The following is a 22,125-nucleotide window of genomic DNA, read 5'->3' on the forward strand; positions in this document are numbered from 1 at the left end:
AACGAAGAGTTTTGTAATCATTAAAGGTACCCTGCCTTTACTTTCTTTTACTCCATTAATATAAGTTCGATTCGTATATGGAAAGTTAGTACAAAATACTAAAAATTTTCTCATGGAAAATAAAGTTTACTGTTTTCGTTATAGATCTTTTACGACTGATTCATGTAGCTGGCAATGACGCCGCAAACATCTTCAGTAGCAGTGGGCGTGTAAGAGCAGAGGGGGACATCTCAAATATGGCCGAGGGGTTTAAGTCTCATCTCATTCGTCTGATTGGAAATCTGTGTTACAAGAATAAAGACAACCAAGACAAGGTAAGATTATTTCTTGGCGTGTTTCATATATATATGGCTTCCTTTAGAATATGATATTTAGAATTTAGAATATATACACTTCTTGGAATGGAAGTTTGAATGTTTAGAAGGTCGCTTGAAATAATATGTATGTGCACATATTCCCAAGGATACGTGTCCTAGGTCATGTTTGTTTATATCAGGGTTTGTGTTATTGTAATGTTGCGTTGTATTTGTCCTTAGTGTGTTTGAGCCAGTCTCCTTTCTCATAAATTGTCAATGCTTGTCCTAAGTCAATGCATTGAAACACACTCTTATATCATGTACAGGACAGTCAATAAAAACAGGTATTTGAAGTACCTGGAAATTTTCAAACACATGGTAGACATTTAACAAATAATAGTCATTATGGACCATTATCTTAATAAAAACAAAAAAACTTGAATCTTGACCTACATTTATGGATGATAGCATCGTAAGCATTTCTTCTATTTTGAAATTGATCAATATTTAAGTATTAAATCTTTGGAAACTCAATAGACTGCCATTGGAAACCTCTTTTGTATTGAATAGCTTAGAGGTCACTGTATTGATAACATGAGGAGGTGATAAAAAAGATAGCAGGAGAATTGGACCACATGCTTACCATCGAGCTAGCCTGCTGGTATTTTCCTAGAGTTTTCTTTGGGTGGCATTATTTTCCTAGAGTTTTCTTTGGGTGGCATTTGTTTTGCTTCATCAAATATCAAATATATGTGGTAGATTCTGTTTTTCCAAGATGGCTGCAAAAACACGCCTGCAGTGTGACTTCGCCTTGTCCCCTCAAGGATTAGCATTTGTTTCTCCATTTTCTTCAGTCCAGAGGACTAAAACTCTGTGGCTGCTTTGAATAATCCCATGTGGTGGGAGTGGTCTTGTATCGTTTCGAGTAGAGCCCTTGATTGGTCTGGCAGATTCCACTGCTAGCCTCCTCAAAGCCGGTTAACCATGTCAGATGTGCAGATCCCCTGAGATCACTGTGCCGTGATTTGCTCAGTCTGCATGGAGAGAAGCCCTGGAGGGTGAGGTGTCATGAGGAGAGAGAGAGATGTGTCGGGGAACGCCAAGGCAGCAGACCTGTGAGCAGGAGACCATCTTGGCAGTTTTTTGGGTAGTTGCGCAGTTCCTTAGTTCCAAGCTCAGTTCCCTAGTTGTATGGCTGATGCCCCGTGAATCGGGGACAGCCTGCCTGTTAGAGCCCTTTCTGAATTTGTGACCCACAGGATTGTGAAGAATAGTCCAAAATCGGGGGAAAATAAGTTGTGTGGATTCTGCTTCTGTTAGCGGTCCTGTAAGCTGCTGTTGGACTTAACCTCCTGCAGATAATAATTATAAACTCTGGACAAAAGACAGCTGTGTGAAGATAATCAAATCTGACACAGACAGGCAGATTCTGGAATTGACTTGCCCCTGGGGAGAAGGGAGTGGTAAAGTGTGTACTGTGCAGGACGCTTAAAACTCTGAAGGGAAATCTGCCCTCCTTTCATCTTAAAGAAGAAATGGACAGTTTGGAGTAAGCCCAGCCATTGGAAAGTGAAGGAGGGACTCCTGGGAAGGAGAAAGCAAGCCCCCAAGGCTGTGTATCAGCTGTCTACATCCACGTGGGTGCCTGAATCACACAGGTAGGGCAGGATCCAGGCAGCTAAGCCGAGGGTGAGCTAATTGTGCTGAGTTTTGAGCTGCCACACCAGAGTTGACAGTGTAACGCCAACCAAGACAATTGCCTGCTAAAATCAAAATACCAACATTCTTTAGAGGAATATAATAGAATCCAGAGTTTCCACAGCTTAGCATTCACAACGTCCAGGATAGAATTCAAGCTTACTTTAAGCGCAAGAAAATATAACCCATTCTCCAAGAGAAAAAAGATAAGCAAATGGAGAGTACAAGGACACAGATGTTAGGTTTAGCAGACAAAGATTTTATTTTATTTTTTTTTAAAGATTTTATTTATTTATTCGACAGAGATAGAGACAGCCAGAGAGAGAGGGAACACAAGCAGGGGGAGTGGGAGAGGAAGAAGCAGGCTCATAGCAGAGGAGCCTGATGTGGGGCTCGATCCCATCACGCCGGGATCACGCCCTGAGCTGAAGGCAGACGCTTAACCGCTGTGCCACCCAGGCGCCCCAGCAGACAAAGATTTTAAAGCAATGGTAACTGTGCTCAGGGATGTTAAGGAAAATATGCTTCAAATGAATGAAAAGATAGCCTAAGTCAGCAGAGAAATAGACACCAAAAAGAGAACCAAATGGAAAATCTAGAACTGAAAAATACAGTGTCCTAAATAAAATGTAAACATTTTACTGGATGAGCTTGACAACCTAATAGAAACGACAGAGTAAAGAGTCGGTGTGCTGGGAGATAGTAGAAATTATCTAGTCGAAAGAACAGAGAAAAGATTGAAAATAAAGCGGCCGTCTTCTGATGCTGAGTTTTGGTTGGAGTGGTGTGCTGTGCAGCGTTTCACAGTTAGAGTACTTCCTACAGGGCATGTCCCAGATCCAAATGCCAGATAACTCGCTCTTCTGTGTATGCCATTTCCGCTTCTCCTCGTTTTCAAACAGGTATGAGTGGAAGACTACTCATCCCCTCCCCACCCTGGAAAATTACTGGACCGATTTTTGTAAGAGAAAGTTGGTAGAGAATAAAGCACTTTGGCTTTTTAATGACTAAGACTGCCTTTCTTGAGGAGCACAAAAGAGGTGGTTTTTCTTGTGTTTAACTATTCTTTTGTTGCTAATTTGGATTGGCCTCTTATAGGAACAAAATGTAGGAACCCTTAAAAGTCTTATGAAATGACTCCCCAAAGTCAGGCTCAGATTGCACCATGAGTAAATATGGAGTAAACCCAAGTGCTGGTGTGGAGGTCACCGGGGCTCACAGGAAGTCGGGCTGTGATCTTTCACATGTGCAGTTGCTAATAGCACTGCTGATTTCTGAGCAAACATTCTCGAAGGTATGAAGTTCATTTTTTGAGTGTAAGAAAGCCTCTGTTTCTCCTACTCTCTTACCTATGCCAACAAAATGCCTTACCTGAAAGCATGACTTCTGGGATTTGTTTGTCCTGCCAAAGAATCTGCCACGACGTCACAATCTTACTCTGCATGTCCTGGAAGTTTCTGGATTCTTGTCGCCAAATCCTGATTCTAGCTGGGTGTGACTGACCTTGCCCTTGCCCATCGATGCCTCAAAGGATAGAGGTCACGTGCTTTAAAGATGACTTCAGTAACAATTTTAGAGAAACAGATGAAAATGTAGTGGGTCTTTCTCACCAGGCTGTTAATTCTCATTGTCTTGTCCAAGATGACTGCCCCACTTCTACCCAAATTTCGGCCCAAAGGGAAATTTTGGCTCTGTCTCTGCCCTAAGACTAAAAATTTGAGTTAGGGGGATTTTGTATATAACCGGATTTAGTACATCCTTCACCCAAAGGAGGGTCTGATGACCTGTTTCATGTTTACTGTGTCCCAGGGTTGTGCATAGTGACTACTACATGGATTAAAAGCTTGGATCTTTGTATCAGCCCCGAGAAGCAGGTTCTGCTAACCACATTTGGGAGAGGCCATCAAGTGGGTGAGTTGCATTGTCCAGAGTAGAATTTAGATTTGTCTGACTGAGCTCCTGGGCCTGTGCTGTCTCCCCTGGACTGCAGTGCCTCTCATTTAGGAGCTTTCCGGGGGTTTGGAGGAAGAAGAAGTCAGTAGACTTCCTGATGGACTTCCCACTGAAGATGCTGGAGGCTGGCATATCTGTGTCTACGAGGCTAGCCAGGCCCCTTCTGTCCTGTCTGCGTTCGAGTCTGGCACTCCTGGGTACTCACATCTCTGTCTCTGACTTATCCATTCGTCAAATGTGCGTGTTTCCAGCTGTGGGGGGTCTGTTGATGGAGAAGACAGACCGGTATCTCTTCCTGGGAAGGTCCCACTCTAGGAGCACCTAGGGACCATCCTTGCCTCTGAACTAGGATCCCAAAACAGTTGGCTGGTTGTCCTGGATCTTTGTGCGCTACCGGTTGCTCTGAGGTTTGATCAGAAGCCGTGTCTGTGCAGCTGGGTCTCTGTGTTGCTTGTCTGCGTCCCTTCATTAATCGTATCGAACGTGGTGCCCACCTCCTGGATGGCGCCCTGACAGTTGGGTGGCCCTTTCTGTTACAGAGGTCTCCTCATCCACATTAGTTGGTTAGAGCCTTAGGACACCTCTGTGGAAAAGGCTGAAAAGCCATCATCATTTTCTAAATGAGAAGACCAAGGATAGGAGAGACTGTGATTTTGTTCCACTAGCGTTTATTGAATGGAAACCACTGTGCTGCGTGCCCTGGGGGAGACAGTCACCGTAGTAGGCCTGTCAGAGTGGAGCAGGTGAGCGGTGTGGTCCTCTGGGCAGGCTGTGCCAGCAGTGCCCTCAAAGCAAGGACAGGGCTGGACTGCACCATCATGATAGGAAGGGTGATCACCCCCTACTGGGTTTGTGTCTTTGGGCTGTATTTAAGGGAGTCAGATGTGTCTGGCCTCAGATGAAAAATCTGCTCAGAAATTTCTTTGCCCAGTCCTCCCATGGATCTTGAACTCCTAAGTCTGTGCACGTGATGAGTCGTAGTGTTTCCTGGATTGTAAAGGAGTAGCTGGACTTCCCTTTCCCAGCTCGTAGTAGGGAGCTGTTCCCAAACACTTGGTGACTTCTATTCTTACCTTGTGTTTTGTGCTCGACAAAACACAGTATTTCCTTGCTACATCTGTACTGATTAGTTTACTTTTAAACCTTTGTGGACCTGAAATGGAGATTCTGTTTTGGTTTCTATTGTAAGCAGCACATGGGTATTAAGGCTGTAAACACGAAGAAAGCATTCTTTGGCTTCCTCTTTGTTAGCCTAAGGAATGCACCGTGTGCTTTTTTTCTTCCCCGTTCTTCTTTCCTTCGCTATTGTCAGAAATGCTTTAAGTGAATTCTTCATGAGAGGAAAAACCAAACATGGTTGCTATTTTTTTCCATAAAAGGTGATTGCATTTTTTTTCAGAGTGGATAGGCAAATGAACGAGTTTGTCTACCTTCATTCCCTGCCCCCCCCCCCCCCCNCCCCCCGAGAAATTGTATTGACTGATAAGCTGGGCTGTCCACAGTTTGGATTATCCAGTCCATTCTGCCAAAAGTTTTGTGTTGATGCTTCTCAGTTTCTTCTTTTCCTTCTCCTCCTCCCTGATAGAAAAGATTCCCAGCATTCACACGTACGTCTGAGCCCATGTGTTCTAACATATGCACACAGCAAGCTTTGATTACAGCCGTGACTTCATTTTAAAAATAAGTCTGTAGTGTACAGAAAAGTTTCAGCATATGAAGACCGTAAGCTGTGTGTGGTCAATTCCGAGTTCCAGGTCGGAATTACCTATTACAAAGGTAGGTTTCGTTTATGTACCTGAGAAATCTCCGATATATTTTTCATTAAAATGTTTTGCCCTTTGGGGCGCCTGGGTGGCACAGCGGTTAAGCGTCTGCCTTTGGCTCAGGGCGTGATCCCGGCATTATAGGATCGAGCCCCCACATCAGGTTCCTCCACTGGGAGCCTGCTTCTTCCTCTCCCACTCCCCCTGCTTGTGTTCCCTCTCTCGCTGGCTGTCTCTCTCTGTCAAATAAATAAATAAAATCTTTAAAAAAAAAATGTTTTGCCCTTTATCCCCAACATCTAAGTTTTGCCTCCCATGTGGTAGACATTCAGGAAACTTTTCTCGTGTGGGAATTTATTTTTAAAATATTTGTTGAGTGTCCACTACGTACTGAGCACAGTTTTAGGTTCTGTAAATATAAAGGAAGTAAGACATGACCCTGCTTTTCAAGGAGCATATATTTTACTATAAAATTTCCTTATTGTATTTGCAAACAGAGACATGTAGTAAAAAGAAAATAACTTTACAAATGAAAAGCAGTGTTCCTCCACATTTTGGGTTCTCTAATTATTCTTGAAAGTCTTTTATGTTTACAATATATTTGAATATAATCTAACTTATTGTAATTTGCCTTATTTTTATTCGACTTACCCAGATCTATATTACAGTGTAATATTTGCAAGGAGTTAGATGGAATGTTTTTAATCCAAAATTTAGACTTTGTAGATCTGAGTATATTTCTTTCATTAATCGTAAATAAAGTCTCAACTAAATTTACAATTGTTAAATATTCATAACGTGGTCATTTTTTGCTCTTTTTTTTGGGAGGGGGATGGGTACCCTCAGGTTTTCACATCTAGATGCGAGGGGTCAAGAGCAGGCAAACTATTAAACCCTTTTTTTTATGATTTCTGTTTGGTTCTCAAGCAGTGTGTCTGCCTATAAAATCATGAAGCTTAAACGCTCGATTGCTGTTTCCTCATCATTTTATTTATGTTGTTGCGCTTAGTGAGGGTTAGTACTTGTTTGTACTGTGCCCGTACTGGCTGACTCGTCAGCTCCCCGGGTAATCGATGGTTGTGCGGAGAAGTGAATGCGTGGCCGGGGTGGGATTTCCTTTGCGCTGCCGTAAAGTGGACCTTAGGCGCTCGCTCTGTCCTTACGCAAGACCAGTGTCTGTACTCTTGGCTGGTGCTCGCTTGCACTGAGTGCGCTTCCCGGCCCGTGTTCTTTACCCAAGTGACTCTAGCTTGGCCTTCAGTACTCAAGGTCAAAAGGTGCCTTCTCTGCAGAACCTTCTCAGATCACTGCACAAAGGCTTTCCACCCACACTCTCCTCTCTGACTTGTACCCACTACTCTTAATGCCCTGCTTTATCCTTGACTTGTCCCCTCAGTTTCTGTATGTAAATACAGTACTGGTTGTGGGTTCCAGCATGTTTCCAGGTATATGTGTTGTTATTTATGGCTCCAGTGTAATATGCACATAGAAAGTGACCCATGGGAAAACATGCTCAGTTGATTTGGGCGTCACTTCCTTTACCTTAGCCAGCCCAGTTCCTAGTCCTCCCCCTTCCCCTCCACTAGGGGTTCCTCGCTTCTCCCTTGAGATTAGTCTTTCACGAACCGGCTCTTCTAAGTCTTCCTGGTTGATAATGGCGTAATCTGCACTCTGCCAGGTACATACTTTTCCCCTTTTACAGGAATCTTCCGTACCGTACCTCAATGCCTGACTGCTTGCGAATTCCAGGTAGGCTGTGGAAAACATCCCGGCAGTGGGCACTCCCATCGTTGCCCCCTCTGTCTTCACGTGGTTTGTCACATTCAGATCCACAAATATGGGTGATGCGCATACGGAAAACTTCGAATAGTACAGAGAACCCAGACGGGACCTCGTGGTTAGGTACCCCAGATCTGCCTTGTGGTTTTACCACCTCAGCTGTGTGAGCTTGGACAGCTGATTTCACCTCTCCGAGTCTCAGCTCCTGCATGTGTAAAGTGGGGACTCTGACACCTGCCAGTAGGGCTGGAAGGAGGACGTGTTATCATGTATGTGAAGTGTCTGATCTCAGCCTCCATTCTGAGTGGCTCTGGTTCGTGCCAGTGTCTCCCAGGGTGTGTATTGAAATAGAAGTTTGTAGGCAGCATTTCACAGGTATTTACAAAGTTTGAAGTAACCCTCATGTTCTGTATTCTGTGTTCGTCACTTTTCTTAAAAGACGCAACTTTTTGGAGGAAGTAAAGTGAGGCAAATATGAGAACTTTCTTTGGGACGAGAATCCTTTTTTTCCTTGTCAGTTTGACCATGCGTGCTCTCTGCATTGAATTTGTCTTTTGTTACTGTCTTGTAAAGAGCCCACATGTTTTCTGTGTGGATCCCTGAATCCGTTCTAGCTCACTTCTGAGAGCGTGTTAAGGAACTCAAGTGACGGCTCTGTGGCCTGTCTCAGTGAGCCTGTGTGTTTTTCCTCTGTCAGAAACAAGTTGCACAGAATCCCAGTTTATTGATTTGAAGATTGAATGTATAGGCAAGATCTGGCTTGCTTAGAATTCCTCTTCTTTGTAATGTAATCCCAGTTCAAGAAATATGTCAAAATTCATAAATCAAGCTGTCACCATTAGTTTCCTGAACCCACAGTTCCTGTTACAGTAGGTGAAATTAACATTCCTATCTAGAGGACACATATCATGGCTTAGCTTGGTGCAGCTGTAAATTTTTTCTTTTTAAAGACCCAAAATCCCTCTTTGTGTCTCATCATAGAGTGATCAGCTTGTTCTTTTGCAGAAAAGAGGTAAATTATTTAAAAGGAAGAGCCATACCAAATATGTAAATAGAATGTAAGGATCTGTGTTTGTCTGTGTTTGTCTGACTCTTGCACACGAGCTAGGCCCCAGGCCTGCACGTGGCTGCCGCCACTACCACTGTCTTCCTCGCTGGGCTGTGAGCTCTTTGAAGGCAGCATGCGCCCAGTCTGGTGGAACTCCTGCCAGACAGCATCGTGGACGAGTGCCCCATTTTACCGGCTAATCAAAGCTTGGAGGAGTTAAGTTCCTTGCTTGGAGTGATAGCCGCCTGAATGCCGAGTCCAGGACGACACTCTTAGGAGGGGGACTCCGCTGTTTCTCACTCACATAGAAGGGGACATCTCTTGATCTCTTGAGGACTGTCATTTGAGATCTTGCACCAACTTTGTGTGAACCCTTAGAGTTGGCACCTTTTTGCCAAGCAGCACGGGGGACGCTGACAGCAGAGTCCTTCGGGACAGTGCTCCCCTTCCTTGGTTCTTGTGAACTGTCTTTGTTGTCTGAAGTGCTCCAGGCGAATGTGACCCCCTGGAGGTTAGTGTAGGGGACTACATTTCTGGGGCTGCGCATTCTGAGACGCACTGGTTACCCATATCCTCCATACCAAAGGGAAGATATTGGGCAAGTACTTGCCCGTGGTGACTCAGCAGTTTATAAAAGCCTGGAATCCAGTTTTCTCAACTGCCACTACATTTTCTTTACTGTGCCCTGTGATCAGTTTCTAGACAACAGGGATTTATACGGATTTGTGTTTAACAGTAAATACCATTATTTCACAGTATCCATAACAAGAGATATCTGAAACTTTAGGGGAAGGAAAACCAGCCACATAAACTGAGAGAAGTATCTGTTCCTTGATGGAAGAGTGGGATATTATAAAGCTGTTGTTTTTAAACTTATTTATCTGTTTATGGCTATGCCAGTAAAATCCCACCGAAGGGAAAAAAACCCCCAGAATTTTGACCAAAAAAGCATGAAACTCATTGGGGAATTGTCTTAGCAATATTAAAATCTCCTTTACAGCTAACATAGTCAGCAGCATGCCGAGTGTATACGTTAGTGGAAGAGAGAGCATGTAGTTTGGAAGCAGACCCCTGGAGAGTGAGAAGCTGGCCTGTGACAAGGGGAGCCCACCAACCAGAGAAGAAGGGGGAGCTTGTTTTACCAGTGAGCGGGGGGATTGCTTAACTGTGAAAGAAGTTGAGCTCCCACCAAAATCAAGTTGTGTTGATGAAGGAATAAAACCTTCTAGCTGGGATCGTGGGAATCCGGAATAGTAGTTCATTGGTTTTTCAGAATAACCAAGGATCTTTTATGAGGTAGACATGATGAACATTATCACAGATTTGACTATGCCTAAGTGAGGAACTCAGCCCTGAACCAGCTTGTACCTGGGTTCTGCTAGATTGTAGGAGGCTGACCTCGAGCTAATTGTGTATCCTCTCTGTGACTCAGTTTACTCAACCAAAAATGGAGTCATCGTAGGACTCACAGCAAAGGGTGGTTGTGAGGAGTAAATTAGATAATCCACTTGAGACACATGCTAAGCTTCTAGTCACAGTCAGCTCTGTTCATACTGACACTTATTTCAGCATTATTATGTTATATTAGGAATAACCTACTTTTCCATCAAATGGAAATGTTCACACGAATTAGGGTAGTATACGCATCCAATAAAAACCATGTTTTCAGAGAGCATCTATTCTCTTGATACAGTCAGTGCTCAGGATAACGTGGTCAGTGGGAATTCAGAACAGGACGTGAGACTGTGTGTAACGAGCCCTACTTTCATGTGCATCTGCATCGTACGTGTGTATTTAAGGCACACAGATACGTAAGCACGCGACAGAGTGACTCCGAATGACTATACTACAACATCAGTAGCCGCTGTCTCTGGGTGGTAAAATTAAGGATGGGTTTCTTTTTTCCGTACACGTATTTTTGGGGTCTTGACGGTGAACGTGAATTACTTTAATAATAGCAAGAAAGTGCTGTTAAAAAAGGAAAGGGGCACGAGGCTAGAGGTCCTGGTAAGACGAGAATCTACATAGTTCATCAGTGACTGACGCTATTCTTTCTTCTGCATGCCTGGTGGGACAGCATCTCAGGCCCTCCTTGGCCGGGGTCCGGGGCTTTACCAGTTACAGTTTCAAGTACATTTTTCACTGAAAGATTTTAATAAGTAAAACATTTGCATAGGATCTAAATAATATTGCTAACAAGTAATAGCCGGGACGGAGGTGGTAGGTGGTGTGTGAGTGCGCGTGTGAGAGAGAGGGAGAGAGAGAAGAAAATATAAAGAAGAAAATATTCTTCCAAAGTTCTGAACATTTTCCCCCTCATCAAAGGAACGGGAATTTGAATTTACCCTGTGTCGTCAGGTGTTGGGTTCGCGCCTCTGCCGAGTGCACGAGTGTCTGTTTTCTATTACATATCCCAACCTAGGGAAGCTCTGAGTGCTCTTGACATTGGGAAATGTCTTTGTATCTCCCCAGGCTTTATTTCTTTGGTTAAATGAGAAAAGTGCTCTCATTTCAAATAGTGGAGAGTTCTCTCATTTTTTAAAAGAATAAAGTGACGTTGTCTGTCACACATCTGAAACAGTTTTGATCTTTAGCATATTTCAGGGTTTTTTCTTTTTTTTTTTTCCCCTGGCAGCAACTGAAAATTAAAAGGATCAAAGCCATGTCCCTATAATGGGCTTGTTTTCATCAGGACTTGAAGGCACGGTCAGACTGCCTCCCCCAGCCGCCTAAAAGCCTATTGCTTATCTTGTTCTGATAGAATTTAATTTCATACCCATCACATTCTGATGGACCAAAAATGATATTTAGTCTCAAGCTGTGGATTTTAGTTTGAATTTAAATCCGCTGCTGTGTCGCACTGCAGAGTAAAGTCAGGAATAATTTGGAGTCTAAGTATGAACGAACATGCTATTTGGCACAGTGGCAAGAGCTTTTAGCTCAGCGCAACAAATATGTGTCTGCCATATGCTGTGTATCAGCCCGGACTCCAGACACGGGGAGTGCAGAAACGGATTTGGCCTCGTGCTTCCTCCCAGGGAATGCGCAGTGAAAAGGGGGAGACAGGTGTAAAAAGGGATCGTTCCAATAGTGTGGTGTGTGTATTCAGAGTGGTACTAGAAGTGTTGTAAATGCTTGGTAAAGTGGCTCACCTTGGAGCTTCCAGAAGAGCCTCTAGGGTCGAGGCCTTCAGGGAAGGATGAGGAGCAGGCAGTGGGTGGAGGGAAGGGCTGCCCTCGTGAGCGGGTGTGCGGGTCCCCCTGCTGTGTGCTGGCTTTGGCTGGCGCCTGAGGGTGGGAGGCGGGGTGCAGAGGTGGCAGGGTGGACGATGGGGCTTCGTGTGTCCGGCCAGTGGGCTCTGAACTCTGCTAGAGGAGTTCTGTGTCCTAGTAAGTTCATTAAAATACCTTTCATCTCTGAGGGTGCCCTTGGTTCTGTCACAGCCACATATTCCTTCCCCGCGCTCTCTCCGTATATTTTGTCTTTTGCCATACTTCTGTTCTCTTTCAGATTGTTCTATTATTTCTAGCCCTTGGGGTATGGTTTTCTCATTTGTTACCTCCCTACCCCAATTCCTCTCCCCTCCCTCTCTTCCTCCCTCCCTCCATCTCTTTGTCTCTCTCCCCTCTCTCCTTCCATCTTTCCCTCTCTCCCTCCTCCGTGTGTGCTTCCATCGTGCTAAATCTTTTGTGTCGTTTAGTTCAGATTTACGATAAAATGTAAACACACCTTGGAGAGGAAACACCTTTTTTTTTTTTCTTTAAGTAGGCTCCATGCCCACCGTGGGGCTTGAACTCACGGTCCTGAGATCAAGACCTGAGCTGAGATCAAGACCTGAGCTGAGATCAAGAGTCCAGCCCTTAACCGACTGAGCCACTGAGGCACCCCAGAGGGGAAGCTCTTGAAAGCCTTATTGGTCTTCTGCATATTTGTGTGATATGTTTCTCTCTTTCCTGAGTGCAAACTCTCAAAGATGGTTAGGAGATCCCACGCTTAACCTCTGTAGTCGATCCCTGTGGTCTGTTCTTTGCTTATACTCTTCACGACACTAATAGTAATAACGTGGACACCTACATTTTCTTTGGGAGAAAAGGCATCAGTTGCCCCGGCCACTTAATTCAATTGGAAAAAGAGAATTTTAAGCCTCATTCAAGAGCCTGGTCTTAGAGTAAATTACTTCTAAAATGAATGATAGCAACAGTCACAATATTAGACGGAAGCGTTGTGTGGTGCCTGCTACGTGGCAGACGTCTGCTCAGCCCCTTACCTCTCGCAGTGCATTTATCGTCATGACATTTCCTAGAGTAGGCCATATTATTATCCCCGCCTTACAGATTTGTGAACGGAGGCCCATCACGCTCAAGTATCTTGTTCAAGGTCACGCACAGCCAGTCGGAGGTGGAGCCACGGAAGAATCCACGTAACCTGGCTGCCATGCCCGGTACCAGGCCACACCGCCTCCCAGCCGCCTGCCGTCATCTCCACATTTGGCCAAGACTCAGTGTTGGCTGGGTCTCTGCGATAGCTGACCACTGGGGATGTTGTGAGCCAAAGACGTGATTCTTAAGTTTTCTGTGCGTGGTCACAGACTTGATTTCAGTGATTGCCTTCAGAATACCCAGTATCAGTCTTTCAGGTCTAAGAGTAAGATTTTTGTAAATTAAGTTTAAAATGGGGTTCTCTTTGCTTATCCAGATGATTTTTAAGCTTTGAAAGACTGGCATTTCCAAAAAGATGTCTTTATTAAAGGAAATTTTTATCTGCTAATATATAATACACACCCATAGACACCCATACATAAGCAAAGAGAATATATGTTTAATCGTTTAAAGAAAAATCAAGTATTAGCATTAAAAGGAAATAGCTGAATAGCCATGATGAACTTTTTTAAAGGATCTTTCCAGTGTTTGTGTGACGTTTTCTGAGGAGGCCCTTAGGCACGGTGGCGCTCCTGAGAAGTGCTCGGAGGCCTTGCTCCCTTCGCAAGCCGAGAGGCCAATCCGAAGCTTCCTTGTGTGTGGTGGGGAGATGATTGTCCTTTTCAGGTTGAACTATTTGTATTATTTGTATTAGTGTACATCTTATGTTACAAATCCTTCCCCAAGCTGCACTTGGCTCATGTTACTCTTGGACATTTGAATAATTGCTTTAGCGTGAGACTAATTTCTGGGTATGACTTAGTGACAATGTTGAATTTACCCACTGGAAAAATCCAGCGGGAAGCTTTAAGAGGAAGCCCTTTCCATGGCAGAGTTGGGGCCATGAGGGCTGGCGGAGTTGGCTTTCTGTCTGTTGAATCCCATGGGGTAGCTGCTCGAACGTGGAGGAGGAGGGAGCCAGCATGAGGAACATGACTAAGATGAGAGATACAGTTTCAGATGTTTTCTGAAGCACATCACACCCTCCTCTTTCTGTGGCAAGGAGTGACTTTGGGTCTGCACCTGCAGCTCCAGAACGGACAGCCTGGGGGCTGGGGGTGTGGAGGAGGAGGGCCGGGGAAGTCTGAGCAGGGAGGTGGGTGGCGGGGGTGTTGACAGGAAAAATCCGACTGGCAGGCCTCTGGGAGCGGGAGGGGAGGGCGTGCCTCCTGCCTGCTGGAATTTCAGCCCTGGCAACTTTCGGCTACATCCTCCTCCCTCCCCCAACCCAAAATACAACACCACAAAACAAAAAAATATCTCCGTGCTTCAGTGCAGAGAGGGCATTACCAGTTGCTTCGTGAAACGTGGACACGCAGAGCTGCACCTTCCACCCACCTGGCTGAGAAACTGCCTCTGGTTCCTTGGGTTCGGGCCCCAGGCCCCAGCAGGACCTGCCGGAGAGGCCCAGGAGCGTGGCCCAGGATCACCCGGGTTCTGAAGTGTACCCTGCCCCAGCCCGAGTGTCACCGGCCCTGGAGGGGCCCTGAGGACTGAGGTCCAAAAGGGAGGCGTGGACATTTCATTCCACACTTTGAAGGGAGAAAGAAATTGGTCCTTTCTGTATTCTCTGTAAGACAGATTTGTTTCTATCCTTGAGAAATCATTTCTGGCAGTTTTAGAACAAACCTTTAGTACAGCGTTGGTAAACACGGAGAGGGTAGAAATGGTTTTTTCCACATGCGCGTAGGATTCAAGGAGCTTTGAGTATACTAATCTTGTAAGTCCCACTGTTTTAGATTTTTGGGTGTTCGTCAAAGTTATGATTAAAATTCTCAAATTGATATTTTATTCTAAGTGTTACTGTCCTTTTTGAGTAGTTTTTATAAGCAGTGCAGCTTGGCTTTATTAGAAAATTAAGCCCTGGTGCATTTTTCTCCAAGCAGCCCTGCTCATTTAGGCTACATTGATTAAGTTGGCATCTCTTGGACTTCTGTTTATCGATCTTAAATTCATCAAAGAGAAAACACAAAGTTAAGTTTTTGTGGGGAGACGCACACATTCAAACTAAAGTTAATACTTCAGCGTTTGTATGGCAGGGAGCGACGTGGCCTTTTGTCACTAGAACAGTGGCATCAGGAAGGCCCCGTTGCAGTGGTTGGGGGCGCCGACACTGCCGGGTCAGCCCCGGTCACCCTGCGCTTCTTGTGCTCCTGCCTAACCTTTGGCTCCGAATTGTCTACCCCTCTCACCACCCTCCCCTGTGAAGTAGGTCTGTGACCTCCCAGGTTGTGTCATCGCGAGAGTTCCCCGAAGCCCCCTGTGCAGGAGCGGGCAGGTGTGGACCGTGAGTGAGTCTACGTGGTACCACGTGGCACTGCAGACTTTCTGGGCATTTTGGATCCGTGTGAAAGCTCAGCAAATGAAATGACGTGTTTGTGGTTTGAGATCTACCTGTTTTAGTCTTGGATGCCATTATTTCTGGTTCAAAACTTTAGATGCAAATGATTGGTTTTGAAAACCTGAACTTCCCTGTGTTGAATCACACCACACCTGATTTCCAGATCGCTTCTGATGTGTGCCAGGCCACAGCTCTGGGAATTCTTCGTAAGCGCGGTGTTTCATGTGCTGACAATGATCTGGAGATGTTGTTTTAGGTTGCCAGGTGTTAATTTAACACACACGCTGGCCTGTGTGCTTGCGCGTGCACGCATGCCTACACACTCGCAGCAGAGTGCCAGGAGCAGTAATTTAAAGTAGGACTGATAGAGCAGTAGGTAATGTTTTCTACTCCGGCAAGTTCCCGATCTACAGCTTCGTGTGACATCTCGTTTTTTAAAAGCCTGAGGCATCAGTAATCTTTATAGCAAGAATTCTAGTGCTGTGTTATGCATTCCAGGCTTACTGTCTATTCTGCCCGGTAAATATATGGCTTTTATGGACTTATAAATCATGACAGTAGGATTCATGCATATCCAAAAATGAGGGGATTAAATCTTTACAGAGTTACCAAGATTTAATGTAATTTAGACATTATTCTTGCTTAGAAGTAACCTTCTTATCTAAAGGCAGTATATTTCATATCTTTGAAGGAAACTTTAAAAACCCATCACCAGAGAAACAAATATTTAGGAAGAACATACTGTGTGCCAACCATGTTGCTGGGTGCTGGGGAGAAGGACGGGAGGGAGGTGGTCCCCGCCCGCAAGTGATTCAGCACCTAGAGGAAGATGCTAGAAAGGGAAAAGCTGTGTTTTTACAATAGAGGTGAGAAGGCAGTGCTGTGTGGTGGGGCATAGAGTGGGGCAGGGCGGAGAATCCCCCATTCTTCATGGGCCTCCAGAGCTTGCAGGAAGGAAGGAAGACTTCCCAAGGGCGTTGATGCGGCACAAACTTTCAGGATAAGTAGTATTTAATAATGTTGTCAGCAGGGGCCAGGTTCTCCTAACCGTTCATAAATTTTTCCCCCTCTCTCTCTCCTTTCCTTCACGGGAACTAAGGAAACCAGGAGGGTGGACAGAGCAGTTCATAGTGGCTGGCTTCTCGCTCTGATTTACAAACAACAGAACGCACAGGTGGTTCATGAACGCCTTGATGAGTGTCGACAAATGTATACAGCTGTGTAACTGTCACCCCAGTCAAGATACACAGAACATTTCCTCACCTCGGAAGGTTCTACCCTGTCTAGGCTGGCTTTTATGTGCCAGGACAGCATTGTGCGGAGGAATAATGGCCCTGAGTAAGGAATGAAGAACAGGGCGGAATCTAGGATTGCATTCTTTTCCTATGGTGGAGACAGACTTGTGCTAATCCACCCACATTCCTTTGCTTAGACTCCCCTGGAAGCAGTGGCCCGCGTCCTGGCGGTCCTGGCAGACGCGTGGCCTGGTCCAGGACCCCAGAGCAGTACGTCTTTCCCATCTACGGATGGCGTTCCTGACCCTCAGCACGTGCTGTTAGGCAGATTTCGTGCAGGCCAGGCGTCCCAGAGCGCGTGTCTTCCTAAACGTCGTCCTCTACGTGTATACCCAGTACGAGGTGGGGGGTTTGTTCAAGCATCAGGGATTATTACTGCACAGTATTCCCTTTAGCTCAGCAAGCATTGACAGAGTGCGTGCCTTGTGCTAGACTACGTTAAGCTCTGGGGTCCAAAAACCGAGTCCAGTGCAGTTCTTAACCTTGAGTAGCTTGGGTCCAATTTGGGACACAGACAGTTAAATGGAGAGCTACCCTATAGAAGAGAGTAATCAGCCGTAAGCCTTCTCATCAAGACTTGGGTTATCAGCAGAAGATTCTCCGGAATACCAGCAGTTACCACTAACGTACGGGGTGCTTACTAAGTGCTAGGCACAGTTCTAAATACTTCGCTCCTTTACTCTTCTTGATGTTTTTTCCCCCATATCGCAGATGAAGACACAGAGGGCCAGAGAAGTTAAGTAACGTGCCCAAGACCGCACAGCTGTTAAGTGACATAAGCAAGAAAGAAACGTTATTGTAGCCTGCTTGGGTTTCGGGGTGCTATTTATCACTGCAGCATAAACTAGACTATCCCATCTGGTAAGAGCATAAGTATGGAAGGGATTGGAGAGGAACCCCCCTTGGCCCCCCTCTCATCCCACCCCAGGGAGGGGAAGCAGTTGGAATTTGGCCGTGGGCATCTGCAGTGGAGGGAGGCCACAGTGGGGTGTGGAGATAAGACGGGAAATGAATGGAAGACTCGAGAGGAAGAAGCCTGGGAAGGCAGGGCTGCAGGGGACATGGCTGTTAGTGGGCCAGCCATGGGGAGAAGTGACCTTCTCATGGCAGCCTTCTGGATGCAAGGACCGCCTTGGGAGTTTGGGCTGAGGTTAAGATACCATCTAGACTGTGGCAGCCAGGCTGTGAAGCCCATCTTTGCTGCTCATCACTCCTGAGCACGGGGGGCGCCTTGCCCAGCAGGGAGGGCTCCTCACCTTCCCAGGGGTGGACAAGTGACTGTTCTCGTATATGATTACTGTTTCAGCTTCTCCGGGCTCCTGTTTCATTCTTTTTCACTTCCCTCTAACCTTTCTAGGAAGATAGGAGCAAAAACAGTAATTGATAAAATTGTAGCATAATAGGTATAAACTCCTTTTAAAAGACAATTAAATGTCTGGTAGCGTTAAAATACAGTTTGTGCTAGAAAATATCTATCTTTCCTTTTTTGAAACTTCCAAATCCAGTGAATAGGACATTTTATATAGGCCTTTGCTCTGTATTCTTTTATCATGTACTTCTTCCCTGCTTTTGCCTAGTCATTATTAGTAATTACACAAAAGTCTGTTTTAAGCTACACCCCAGGGAATGGCAGAAGTTGGTTGCTTGTCTAAATGGTCTCTAATTAAAGTTGAAAAAAAAATCAGGTCGTCGTGGAGATATTTTTCACATGTCGGCTGAAACAGAAGAGGTTGGGTTAAGAGCAGTGGAGCTGCAACTGCTTGTACTTAAGTGGATTGAAGTATAATTTGTTTTTTAAAAAAACCACATCTGTCTGGGATGTTGTAGGTGCGGTCCTGATTTTCAGCAGGTGAATGGACCAGGTAAGCCTTTGCCTTCTGACTCCCAGGTTTTTCTGATTTTTAAAGTATTTCTTATTTAAACCTATGTTTTTACTTGACTTTTTAGTTTACATGAACTGAAAACGACAATTAATCATGCAAAATGATAATATACTATAACAATTACAGAAATAGTCAGAGGTTTGAAGTTAATGGGGGAAAAGTAAATTAATTCCCTCTGTCCGTGCTGGCTTTGGTCATGGCATTTCTGAAACCGCCCTAGTAACTCCTTCCCGCTTGTATGTCTCCCTTGACTGGCTGTATTTCTTCCTGGAGGGGCAGTTACCTTAGCTGGCTTTTCTCTGTGTGTGCTGCCTGACTGAGGACCTGGCCCAGATCGGTACTCACACATTTGTGGATGCTTTCCCCTCCCAGCTGAAAGGGGCAACTGCTTCTTAGTTCTCTTTGTGACGACAGATGACGGGTGAAGTACATTATTTCAGTCGGAGGCACGATCCTTTTGACCATTACATCTTCTCTGCTTAATTTTGCTCATCACACATGCACGCGCACACACACACACACACACACACACACGGTGACACCTTTGCATGTGTCTCTGCACTGTGTTCTTTAATAAAATCGTATTCTCACCCTGATTGGCTCAGCTGTAATCAGATGGCCTGGAACTTGGGCCTTCCTGGTTGACCCCCTCTCCCCCCTGACTTGGTCTGGCCAAGGCTCTTCTTTCTTGTTGCTCTCAAGCTGGCTTAGGAAGAGCTGAGCCAGAGCGGGTCTATTAAGGATACAGTGCGGACGTGGAATCCTAGAGCAGGGACTGAAGGGCCTCAGGGAACTCTGGAGCCCTTAGAAGCCAGAGCTGCCCCATTCTCCCTCTGAGGCCACCTAGCTCTGTCTTCGGCCTGACTCTCCGTGCATCCTTACCTCACTGCTCCGGAGCCTACAGCTGACACGTCTAGTGCTTCTGTGTCTGGTTCCAGATCCTCAGTGAGAATAATGGCATGGCTTCTCTTGGGTCTGTTTCCATCCTGGTTGTGGGTCCCTGCCTCCTTGGAGTGTGGACCCTGGACCAAACATGGAGGCAGCCCTGGGGCCTTGTCCGAAATGCAGCATCTCTACCTCACACCCGCTGAACCAGCCTGCCTTTGAACGGGATGTGCAGGTGGTTGGAATGTGTGGTAAATTTCAGAAGCGCTTGTGGCCACTTCTGCACAAAGAACAGCAAGGGACTGTTTCCTGGACTAGAGGTTGTGACTATAGCCATCTAGTCGAGAAGGAAGCATAGAAGATGACCCTGCCTGTGGCCACCCTCCCTGCCCTCCCTGCCCTGGTCGCTGACACTCAGTGGGGGAAGCTTACCCCTGGGCAGAGTGTAGGGATGGGGGTGGAAGGGCAGCTGAGCATTTGCAAGCCTGGGAGAGGTCCGTAGCCGCGGGGGGGGGGGGGGGGGGGGGTGGGCCCCCTGGTTTTTTTTTTTTTTTTTTTTTTTTTTTTTTTTTTGGGGTGTTGTTCCCAGGAGAACAAGAGGTAACTGGCTGAAAAGGAGACTTTCTTTTGGAGGGCTCCTAAGCGATAAGGCGGTGAGTAAAGGTTTGGTCAAGATTATGGAAGGCCTTTGAGTATGGAGCTGAGGAATTTGGACTTTATCCCTCTTGCCGGCTTCCCGGTGACACACTGGCAGTCCTCCTGCCCTTTGCTCCCGCCCATAGCAGCCTTGTGTACTTTTCCCTCTGCGGGATTCTCACTCCCTCATTTCCTTCAGGTTTTTGCTCATCTCACCAGAGACCTTCCTACCCCTCCTCCCTTAAAATCATAAACCGCCCCCCCTCCTGTTCCTTTGGCACTCACTTCCCTTTCCCCTGGCACATTTCCTGCCATCTGTCATTCTGTGCATTTACAAGGTATGTTTTCTATCTGTCTGCTTCCTACCCCTGCTCCCATTCCTAGATTGTAAGTGCAGGGAGGGCGGGCAGGGACCCTGGGTCCCAGGATGGAGGCGCGGGGAGGCGGACGGGGACCAGTGTGCGTAGGCTCTCCGTGCAGACTGACCCAGCGGGGAGGTGTTGTGGGGAGCCTCGCGGGGTGCGAGATGGCCATGGCCGCTGTGTTGGGCGTTTCACCACGTTGTCCTCCCGCAGTGTTTCCCAGGCTGCTCCGTGTCACTGGGGACAACGGTAATACCTGTGTAGTAATACTTTCCTCTCCAGAATGGGGCCGCCCGGCCTTCTCTTGGCCTTTCCACTTATCTTTCATCCCGGGCGCTTGGAACCTTGTCCTCCAGACCTCAGTTGACCCAGAGCGCTCTCCCTGTGTGTGGGGCTGAAGTTTGGGAACCGAAGTTTGGGAACCTAACTTCAGACGCTTGCTGTGTTCCTAGATCCGAGTTGTCTGCAGTGAATCATCCTGCCCTCTCCCCTTCTGCATGAGGGGGGCCGAGTTGGCACCCCCACCCGGTCCCCGCCAGCACCTTGGGCCGGCCGATGCTGCTAATTTCCATCATCCCCTCTGCGCCCGTCAGCCCAAGGTCAGGGCGTGTGCGGGGAGTCGGCTGAAGGGCTTCTCCCATGGGCAGTGCTCACAGCCGCTCCCCCCTCCTCCCCGCATCCTTCACCTTCGGGTCTGAACTCCCAGAAGGCCTCAGCCCCGCATCTGGCTATCCCGGGTTTGTTGTGCCCGTCCATCGGACTTCACTGTCTGACTCACTGTTTGTTATCCTTTGTCTTCCAGCAGCGCTGGTTCTGTTGACTTTCCCCCCCTCGGCCTTTGTGGCCAGATTCTAGCTAAGATAGGGGTTTTTTTCTCTTTTGGTATCAAATCCTCGTATGCTTTAGTGAAGAGGCGCAAAATAGGCTCTTAAGCAACCACGGAGTTTATCTGAAACTGTGTGAAAATGCGACTCCCTGCATGGAACAAACAAGAAAATTCCAGAACCACACATGGATGTAGTGAGCCGGGTAGTTAGTGAAATCCAGATCTGCTCCTCACACGTTCTGTCTCAAGTCAAACAGCTAGAATGTAGCCCCTTTCTCTGGTGTATCAGCAGCTGCAGAAACGCTTGTCCATATTAAACTTTATCAGCCTTCGATTGCAAAGAGCCTCGCATCCTGAGTTTCTGCTGTTCATTCATCAGTCAGTTAATTCTCGTCAGCCATTGTTTCCGGTAATCCTGTTTTTACAATGTAAATGATCATATGATAAATTTTCTATTTTGTGAATGATAAAAACCCTCTCAGGAATTTTGAAGAGTCATGCTGATAGGGAAGCAATGTGCAGTAGAAAGACTGGGGGGCGGGGAGGGGGAGGTGGATCAGAGGAGATTACCTCCCAGCCCTGGGTCAGTCCTGGAACGCTGCTTCTCAGAGCAGCAGCAGAAGAAATATTTGCTTAGTGCAGGAATGATAAAAAGCAGCAGGTTGCACCGACCAGGCAGAGGGATATGTAGAAACTTCGAGAGGAGTGAGGCGGGTCTGGGAGCCAACAGGGGTGAAGCACAGAGCTGGAGGAGCACAGCAGGCTTTCAGGAAAGCCACACTTTTTTTTTTTTTTTTTAAGATTTTATTTATTTATTTGTCAGAGAGATTGAGCACAAGCAGGGGGAGCAGCAGACAGGGAGAAGCAGGCTCCCCACGGAGCAAGGAGCCTGATGCGGGACTTGATCCCAGGACCCTGGGATCATGACCTGAGCTGAAGGCA

At 46.4% G+C, this 22,125-nt stretch overlaps 1 protein-coding gene across 3 annotated transcripts in view; it reads left to right on the forward strand.

The window, feature by feature from the left end:
• ATXN10 (ataxin 10) overlaps positions 1–22,125 on the forward strand; it is a 164,693-nt gene that overhangs the window by 76,267 nt on the left and 66,301 nt on the right. For 2 of the 3 annotated variants that reach the window (XM_034644421.1, XM_019803351.2), the window contains exon 9: positions 145–314. In XM_034644421.1, the coding sequence (XP_034500312.1) occupies positions 145–314 (170 nt within the window). Of the gene's footprint in view, positions 1–144; positions 315–3,803; positions 3,906–22,125 lie in introns of all 3 variants that reach the window. The other variant, XR_004621014.1, reaches the window with a different exon arrangement.

Source organism: Ailuropoda melanoleuca, chromosome 15, assembly GCF_002007445.2.
Source record: "Ailuropoda melanoleuca isolate Jingjing chromosome 15, ASM200744v2, whole genome shotgun sequence".
Lineage (NCBI taxonomy): Eukaryota > Metazoa > Chordata > Mammalia > Carnivora > Ursidae > Ailuropoda > Ailuropoda melanoleuca.